Source organism: Amblyomma maculatum, chromosome 3 (genome assembly GCF_055883805.1).
Source record: "Amblyomma maculatum isolate TAMU_Amacu chromosome 3, ASM5588380v1, whole genome shotgun sequence".
Classification (NCBI taxonomy): Eukaryota; Metazoa; Arthropoda; class Arachnida; order Ixodida; family Ixodidae; genus Amblyomma; species Amblyomma maculatum.
The window spans coordinates 208,725,856-208,735,265 of NC_139346.1; the positions used below are offsets into that span (position 1 = coordinate 208,725,856).

The window sequence follows — 9,410 nt, forward strand, 5'->3', positions numbered from 1 at the left end:
GCGTATCTGTCGCTAGCAAACTTCGGCCAATAAAAACTCACGAAACAAGCACAATAAAAATAATGTTTTTATTTTAAAATATAGCGTTGCTATTAGCTCACCTATTATTATTCCGAATATGCGAGACACGTATAAACGAAACAATGTAACGTGCGTCTTGACTGAATCATCAAAACGTGACTGGGCAATGGGCATTGGTATCTCGTTTTCGCGCGCTAAATTTCGGCGGCTACCTGTAGAAACTCGGCGCTCGAAAACCCTGTAATCTAGTGCACTTGAATCCCCTAACAGTCATGGAGTGCGCTGACGCCGAGTTCATCGCGGAGAAGACGCTCGTGGAAATTATTCCAAGGTTCAAGGAGGGTAAGCTTTACCTCATTACTGGCGACGTCGGTCCATTCGAGCCAGGCAAAGCGGTGAGCGTTCCGCTTTGGATGGCTCTGAACCTGAAACAGAGACAACGGTGCCACATTTTGCCCCCGGCTTGGCTCTGCAAAGAGTATCTTCTGGAGAAAAAGCAAGAGGAGATCGATTCACCTGTCTTCACCAAAATGCCGTGCGAACATTACCTTGAAGTGACGCAAATGCTCTTCGACGTCGGTGCCGCCGACATTCCCAACGCCAGCGAGGTACGGACACTGGTCAAAGATATTTGGGACATCCGACAGGCCAAGCTACGTAGCTCAGTGGATGCATTCGTCAAGAGTGACGAGGTTCATGCGAGGGTCGACCACCTTACTATGATGGAGGTCATCACCGTCCGCCGACTCCTCTGCGGCGCTCTCAATCACCTCAATAGGCTGCGGCAGGTAAATTTACTGAGGCCCTATTCGCACTGCTTCATTTGCGCGCAGCCATCGAGTGTCGTTTTTAAATATGCGTGTTCTGTGCGGCAGTTTGCACTCGTTGTTTATATGCGCCTCTAGACGTGTGCTTGCTCTTACAAGCAGACCTAAATATGCGGGCACACGACGCAGTGCTTCGAAGCAGTTCAATAGCGGTCATGTGTGCCTTTAAAACATTGTTAAACGAAATGGAGCTGGGTGACCGCAGGTTGCTCAACGTTTCAGTGTGCGTAGGTCAAATTAATCCCTTAACGGCTTTATTCTGTTGTGCCACTGCGGTCACCTCGGTATATAAACTCCCGCTGCAATGGCAGAATGAGGTATGGAAGTCATGAGCAGCACTGTTTGCTAGTGCGCGCATTCTGCGCTTTTTGATTAGGGAATATCACCACCAAAAAGCACTATGGTTGTTATGGATAGTTGTGCCCAGGAGAGAAGGGAACAAGACGAGACTGGAAACTTGCAAACAAGACCAGCCTCGTTTTGTTCGCTTCTATTCTCTGTGTCTAGCCTTTTGACTGGTTTATAATTAATTATTACCAACTCACCCAGTCGCCAATCTTTTTGAATTCCAGGTGAAGATAGTTGAAGGCAGTTTGTATATTTTCTACGGTTAAAGGTGTTATATATTCTATAACTTCAGCCCGTATAAGCTCCATGCACGTCATCGGATGCGCCACCGTTCAGTGCCACTTGTGGTCGTTTCTGTATCCTGTCAGGCATGATGCCCCGTAAGAGCATGTACAGGAAAGACTTAAGCATATTTATTACTTCACAGTGCACCTACAATATCGTCTCTTCGTGAAGAGCAGAGTACAGCCTAGAACAGACTACAAAAGTGTGAAACAAAACGCGATATATATTTAAATAATTGCAATACATGCACTTGGGAGTCACCCATCATCCAGCAACCTATGGGAGCATGATCCATAGAGATGCGCATGCAAAATTTTGAAAAATGTTCCTTGTTTCGTCATGTACCTATGTAATCAGCCACTTGTTGTTCACAGTTGGCATGTGCTTTGAAGAACTATGCAGCAAAGCATAGAACGAAATTTCGAAGCTCTATTTTTTAAAATGGCACTATAAGTGTGTACCTAATGTGAAGCCAGACATACCCCTAACAGGCACTCCGTAAAGCTGATGATCCTCTGAATCACATAAGCTTCTCCTGGGTTAACATACTGTTATGTGTACTGCACTGCACTGGCTCAGTAGCACAATCCTTGCAGCTGGACAACCTAGAATGCCCTGTGTGAAAAACGGCTTTTGAAAGGCATCAGAAGCGATCTAAAAAAAAATGCACACCGTTGGCAGACGACGGCGCAGGCGATAACCTCACTACTTCCACCATCGTGTGCGCAAGCCCCCATGTTTCAGACTGCTACGTGGTTTCGGCCGGTCGGTCAGTAGTGGCTTGACAAGTTTCTTACAAGGCGAAAACTTGGCTAAAGGCATTCAGGCTTTTTTGAATCCAGCCGAGATAAGAGTCAAGCAGCAGTGCCACCTGGAACAGTAGGCAGATGAGAAATTACCTCCGGCAAAGGGAAAAAGCAGGGTACTATACTGGCTTGTTTCACTCCAAACAGCACACGTAGCAGAGAGGCAGCCTTTTACATTGTTTTGGGACAGGAAGAAATGCATGTGTAATGAAAATTGCTCAAGAAGAATCTAACAAGAACTTACTCCTGACAGCTATCGAGCACATTGTTTTGGGACAGGAAGAAATGCATGTGTAATGAAAATTGCTCAAGAAGAATCTAACAAGAACTTACTCCTGACAGCTATCGAGCACATTGAGTAGTTCGATTTGTTCACTGCGCTTCATGCCGCCCGAGTACTGCTTTTCATGTAGAACATTCCAGGCTGTCTAGTTTCATACGTTTACTACCTCTTCCAGGTTGCATTTGGCTTTTCTTCATGAAGGGACAACAGCGTAGGTGCCCTGTGGAATCATAAATATGCTTGTAAAAGGTTCTGGATTTATTTCTGTGCAACACCATACCACTTTGGATGCAGAAGTGGCCATTGGTGGTGGCACATTGTTCTGGATTTAGATGTGCATGGAGCCTGTAACTTCCGGCGATGCATGACCAGCAGAGTTTTACAGCACTTTTTTCATTTACCCCCATAATTGTTACTTTGTTTAAAACTTCAAGTTATGCATGACTAGTAGCGACTGTGCTTGAGCATTTTAATCTAGCCCACTATTAGCACTTTGGTCTAAAAGGCTGGCCCATGATAATCTTGATTAGAAAGAAAGCTAGTATGTTCCTGCAATCCCTGAATATTGTATTTTAGCAACTTGGAACGCTTGGCAAGTGCTTTTTTCTTGCAAGATGCCTTACTTTTAAAAGTAAGGTGCTCTCAGCAGCACCCACAATTTTTTTTTCTTTTTTGCAACTCGAAGTGCATAATTTTACCAACTTCAAAGCTTCACTTTTTAGTTGTGCCTAAATGTGCAGGTTACTAGAGAAATGCCATGGCTGAAAACACTGTGTAACCTGGTATTATATTGATGTCCTTTGCAGGGGTCGAATGCTGGGTCGTCGTCATCACAAAGATCGCAAAGCCAGACATTCTAGGCTGTGAGCTGTTTGTAAATAGTGTGTGGACATTGCAAAATGCAATCTTTGGACAAACCAAGTGTCTCTGAAAAACATTTTATGCCAAGATTTGTTGTGTCAGCGTCATTCTTAAGTGGAAGTTGCCAAGTTAGTCTTCCTCAAGGAGCATTTCGACCATGTCCTTCTTCTGGCATTGTGCATCATCCAGCCTCTTCTCCTGGAAAAAAAAAAAAAAAAGGGGGGGGGGGGGTATTTTGGAATGCTTCTTGAATGTACAAAAAAAAAAATTTGTTGCCTGTTTGACATTTCACGCCTATGGCAATATGTTGCCCAAAAGTGTATCACCGAAGTGCTAATCACTTGCAGCTTACTCCTACATAAACATTTGTAAAATCCTGATATCAATATTTCAGTGATGCATAAATTGGAGCATTTGCTGCCAATTTGAAAGTAATAATGCACTACAGTAAATGTTGGAGTTCACAGCAATGCACCATTGCTAACATCTGAATGATCTCGCACAGATGTCCTCTATGTTCCTTGAACAGCTAGAAATAATGCCAACAAGATCCCAGAATGCTTTCAACCATCACAGTCTAATGCCTTAAGTCTGCAAAGCAGGTATTGTAGACATTCAAGTAAAGCCTAATTGTGCCCTCTAATCTAGAATCTTGACTGCTGCCATATTTAATGAATTAGAATGATAGCTTCATGCACATTCAGCCTCCCTTGGCCACAGGATATCTAGTTGGGTGATGACCAATAATTCTTAGATTTTCAAACACAGGCAATACTACAGTTCTTTCCAATAATGTCTATTTTCTTGTCATCTTAAAGGGGCCATATAAAGGGTAAAAAGCCAGTGATACTCATGTTGAATTTCCTATCATACTTCAAAAAAAAAAAAATTAATCTAGCTTAAGTAGCACCAGAGATGTTGGCAATTAAAAATGGCCTCCGTGTTTGCCCTCAATTCGTATGCTGGCCTGAGTGAGAAAAACAAGCATTACGGACCAGTACCATGCTCTGCCCACGAAAGTGTCACCACCCAACTCTGCTCAGCTGTTTACTCTTTTTTTTTTCTTTTTTTCCCCTCACCTGCTACCACCACAACTAGACAGCAGAGGAGAGAGTGAAATGTGAGATGCACTGCACACTCCTTCCAGGCCAGGCGGGCACCCTACCTTCTTCACTCTGGCACTGGCAAACCAATCGTGGCACTTTGCGGCTGACCTCACTTGCACTAGACGATGTACATAATGTGCAAGAACTCTGGCATCGTGGGTCGCCACACAGCGCTAAAGCTGAAGTGGAAATTTTTAAGCATGTTGTGTAAATTATCTGCTTGCTTCTGTGGACTTGTATGGTATACATGCTCCGTGGCATTTCCCCTACATAATGCATGCATTTGGCAACCACTTTCTGAACCACCTTTCCAGGACCATGCTGTATTGACAGGTCCAAGTCCAGGTTAATTACTGCTTTTGTGGTCTGCATAGAGCAAAGGGCTGCTGTAAAGTCTTTGCCATTGCATAGTATAAAGGCCATCTCTGCCCTAATATGACACTGCCACAATTCTCACTTTGTGGTGTAGATAGCAGCTGTGCCGATTGCTAGGTTCAGTGCCTGAGCTTGCTGACTAGAGCAGATTCTTGCATTGCGAGGTGATAGATTGCCATATTTACACAATTTTATGTCTAGCATTTCATGCTGTAGGAAAAAGACCATAGGGCAAACATAAAATTGTAGCTACACCTTAGTGTCCCTGATATCTTGTTTATCTCGTCCTTATTGGCGGAGCTATGATCTGCATTCAGTTGCAAGTAAACCCCACCTCCCCCAACTAATAATTTTCATACTTAAAAAACAGGTAGACCTACAATAGCATAAATACTGTATTCTCTTGGCAAGTGCTGCTAACCATTAGTGTGTAGTTGAGCAAAGTCAAAACACAGCAGGTAGGCACTTTTTTTTTTTTTTTGCCAAGCTTTAATGAGAAAGCTTTGCTCCTTTAGGAATTGCGGCGGGGGCTAGCCTGCCACTAAACTTTTATCTGCTGTAGGCCGTCATTGCACCCGCCACCGCTCAGGTGGCGGACAATGGCTGTTGCGGCGTGCGTCTTTCTCCCCCTCCTTTTCTTTCTTCTCTACTTTCTCTCTTCTGTCCGCACGAGGCAGCGGAGGCGGCTCTGCTACAGAGCCAAGGCCCGTGCATTTTCTTTTCCTTTTTCCTACAGCCACAACGACTCCTCCGCTGCGTGGGTCTCAGAAGTGCCCAACAGAAACCATTTCACAGGCCCTGTAACTGAAACTGATCCACTGACTTGTTCGCTAATGCATTATGAAATGGTCCAAGGAGGAGGATAGGCATTCATTGTCATACAAGTGTTCCACTTTGCAATTTACCCTGAAAATTATTTTACATGTGCTACCAATGATAAAAAAAAAAATGAAACCCACTACAGAAATTCATTATTAATTTAAACAGTGCGAACACGAAGACAAAGGACAAGATAAAAGAAAGCCACAGTACAAGCGCTTGTAATGTGGCTTTCTTTTATCCTGTCCTTTGTCTTTGTGTTTGCGCTGAAATTAATACTGAATGTGTACCAACTTGCCCAACGAAGTATCTTGGTAAGCCGTTAAGAAACATGGATCGCGCTGCAGGTGACTATTGTTCATGACAGTAAACATTGTTGGGATAATAGTTATGTAACCATCACATGCATTAAATGTATGGTACTATTTGTTGAGCATGCTTCTATACATGCAAAGCAGAAGTGCACAAATGAAGTATCTCTGTTCATAAGTAGCCTTTAAACATACTTACTGTGCCCCAGCGTATCAGTGTTGGAACACATGTCAATTTCAGTGTTTTATCCGTTCTGAATGGGTTTGCCTGATCTTTCCAGCTGCAAGGATAATGCACCCAATATTTTTCAGTGAAACAAAGCAATACACTGATAGCATACAAGTTACACTATGCAGAATTCATGTCTGTGACAATAAATATCAGCAGCACAGCTTCATGTAAGCTCCTGAACAAAGGCAACATTGCAAAATGTACTTTGTGAAATGATTAGAAATAACTGGCACGAATAACTGCTCATATGCACAAAGAGTTTACAGCTGGGTGAGATATAGTCGATATAGCTACTAACCTGCAATTAAATTATTCCCTAGGTGTTCTAGCTTAGCATATTCTGCAGTCCCAATGTGGGTATTAGTTATGCCTGTGCATGGCAAGAGGAGCTGAGCAAGGCTTTCAAACTTTTTATATAAAACAGAGAAATATAAAGGATTCTTGTTGGCACCGCTGGTACTCATATTAATCGCTTATTCATAGTAAGTTAGCAATGCTTACACAAGTATGGTGTTCACTGAGTTGGCATAACTAAGAGAAGCGAGAAGCACACCAAATCATACTTGCAAATATTATGTTTATTTTTTTTTTTATAACAGCATTGCAGATGATGCTGCAAACCAGAGAATGAGATATGGAAAGATTTTATCCAGGAAGTGCGTCGAAGCAGTGCAAAATTGAGTCGGCTTTACTGGAGATTCTGAACTCATGTTAAAGCTATCTTAAGAGTCCCTTGAAGAAGCATCCTACCATAGGAGGGTTAGCAACGTGTACACATTACATACAAAACAGCGTTGCTCTGTTACTGTTCAGCAGAATAATATTGCAAGTAACAACAAGAACCACAACATTGACAACTGTGCACAAGTTTTTACTGATAGCATGCTTGTCAGACAACAGGGTCATCAGGTGGATGAACTGCACACAAAGGCATAGTGTGTGTCTATAGTCTTGTTTACAGCTAGATTTGATATTGTGCTATGATAAACAGTTATGAGCTTGTTAATACTGAAAATAATATTCTGACAGCATTCCTGGGATAGGTTACCAAAAAGTCATCTTGAATGCACAAAAACATTTATGATGTGGCCGGGCCATTGTGTTTAACTACATAACATAACAAAACGAGTCTAAAAGCTCTGAATGAAGTACATTACTTTGTGTGTGTGTGGATTCTATGCTCTCCTATACTGTAGTACCTAAGCTCTATATTTGTTGCTGTGCTCATTTCACTTCTTTTTTCATCTTTCCCTCAAATGAGCAGTGGGCCACATCTTCAGCTTATCAGTTCAAGCTCTCAGCTTTTCAATAAACATTTCGCAATTGTTCAGGAGTTTGGTACTTACATGGACCTTTCTATGTAGCATGAAACTAGAGTGGTATCTTCCGGAGCTTTTTTCAGTGCTGCTTCCAGCACAGGTTTTGCTGTAGGCAAGGAAACAAAATGGAGAGTACGTATTGGACGTGTATTTCTTTAACTAGGTTGATTTGCCAAGGTGTGGCGAGGCAAGCTAAGCTGCTTTGCGCTGTTTGGGGTACATTACAAGCAGCCGAAAAGCGCCTATCACCCAAACGGTTAGTAGACGCTCAGAACTAGCGCGTCATTTCTCTACACGTCCTCCGATTTTTAGAAGGGCTATAGTTGGCGAATATCAAAAACTACCGCTTTTCGTCTACTCCACTCCACCGCATAGATATTTAAACACCCTCCCTAATTTAAGTTAGCGGGAAAACCACTATAGTGAGGAAGGGTAAAAATGGGGGCTTGAAGAAACGTATATAAGTGCTTCCCATTTTCTTCATTCGCCTTTTCACCTTAGTTCTATCGTCCTTTCGAACGATCAACGTTGCCGCACAAGGTTAGAGGCATGACCGCAAATGTATATCAAGTGTCTATGCCTATGCGTTACAAAAAAGAAAAAGGTAGCTTCTGCTAAGCATAGTAACATGCAAACTGCACATGCAATTATGCTGCGCTACATCGACTCGTAGCGCAGCATAATTATTCTGCCTTAGTGATTCCTTACCTCCTTACCTGCAACACAGTCGGGACACCAGCTTGCGCCGCTCGCATCTTCCGCCCCAGCGAAGAAACACAGGACCAGACCTTTGGCTTTCAATGATTTAATTGTAGACTGGAATTCCTCAAAGGTCTTCGTGTCGATTTTTTTCACCATGTTTACCTGCGGTTAGAATGAAAACAGTGAACAATGAAGCGAAACACAAGGGCGGCTGCAATCACGCGGTTGAAGACGACGCCCACCACACTTCGGATTTGACCGCCTTGATTTGACTTGGAACGGCTGATAAAGCAGACAGGACGAGATCTACCATCATGGAATGGAACGGGCAGAGCCACGTGACCTGGTAAAAGCCCGCGTGAATTGAATGAAGCTTTAGTGAACTGTGGTTCTGGCGATTAGCTCTTCCTCACTAGTTTCACTGGTTACCGATTTCACCGGCTCCGGCTGACTGGCCGAATTTTCGATGCTTGCGCGAGATTATTAAAAAAAAGTGGGAAGCTGTGATCGTCGCCTGTCAAGGAGAACAACCCCTTCTTTTTCTCTTGATTGCTCTCTCCACCTGTAATCACTTTCGATGGACCCTGACATTTAAGCACGGCTTTTTATATTTATGTAAGCATCCTTTAACTTTAATGAACTTTAGTAATATAGCCGCTATATTCATAAATGCCATTTTAATTCTGATTTAGGATCTTTATATTCCCGCCCTGTTTTTTAGTTATCGATCCTCCCAAAGCTTCTTGCTAACTCCTACTGCAGAGTCATTTACGTTTCCTTTAGTATTTCTAAACTCTATAGGGCTTCGGATTTTGTTACTGCCCAGACTGACATCCGGGGCCGTATTTCGAGTTTGAGTCGTTATCTAAAGTGTCGCTATCTCCCTGACCTCGAGTCATCTGATTGGTGGAAACATCGTAACCGGATGTCAGTTTCATTGCCATCACTTTCGGTTCCGGTGTTTCCACCAGTCAGATGACTCGAGGTTAGGGAGACAGCGACACTTTCGATAACGACGCAAACTAGGAATACGGCCCCTGAATGGATATTGCCACATTCCAGTACGATGTTCAATTGTTTCTAAGCATCTACCACATATATGGAACAGGCTTCGT

General features: G+C 43.0%; 2 protein-coding genes across 2 annotated transcripts; one reads left to right on the forward strand and one right to left on the reverse strand.

Annotated features, from left to right (window-relative positions):
• The first annotated feature begins 163 nt into the window (after nucleotides 1-163).
• On the forward strand, nucleotides 164-3,515 carry Psf2 (DNA replication complex GINS protein PSF2-like protein). The gene is made up of 2 exons (XM_084599473.1): nucleotides 164-809; nucleotides 3,377-3,515. The coding sequence occupies exons 1-2, from the start codon at nucleotides 294-296 to the stop codon at nucleotides 3,428-3,430; spliced, it is 570 nt and encodes a 189-aa protein (XP_084455599.1). The 5' UTR covers nucleotides 164-293; the 3' UTR covers nucleotides 3,431-3,515.
• On the reverse strand, nucleotides 3,493-8,561 carry LOC146197566 (thioredoxin domain-containing protein 17-like). The gene is made up of 4 exons (XM_084599474.1): nucleotides 8,310-8,561; nucleotides 7,621-7,699; nucleotides 6,242-6,323; nucleotides 3,493-3,629 (listed from the first exon to the last, which is right to left on the reverse strand). The coding sequence occupies exons 1-4, from the start codon at nucleotides 8,449-8,451 to the stop codon at nucleotides 3,561-3,563; spliced, it is 372 nt and encodes a 123-aa protein (XP_084455600.1). The 5' UTR covers nucleotides 8,452-8,561; the 3' UTR covers nucleotides 3,493-3,560.
• Nucleotides 8,562-9,410: the final 849 nt, after the last annotated feature.

Bases quoted from the DNA above. Each gene is read 5' to 3' on its own strand.
- LOC146197566 (XM_084599474.1), bottom strand. From the start codon at position 8,451: ATGGTGAAAAAAATCGACACGAAGACCTTTGAGGAATTCCAGTCTACA. The intron at 6,324-7,620 runs GTAAGTACCAAA...TTATCCTTGCAG, and splicing joins TGCTACATAGAAAGGTCCAT to CTGGAAAGATCAGGCAAACC. The intron at 3,630-6,241 runs GTAAGTATGTTT...TTTTTTTTCCAG, and splicing joins CACTGATACGCTGGGGCACA to GAGAAGAGGCTGGATGATGC.
- Psf2 (XM_084599473.1), top strand. From the start codon at position 294: ATGGAGTGCGCTGACGCCGAGTTCATCGCGGAGAAGACGCTCGTGGAA. The intron at 810-3,376 runs GTAAATTTACTG...TGTCCTTTGCAG, and splicing joins ACCTCAATAGGCTGCGGCAG to GGGTCGAATGCTGGGTCGTC.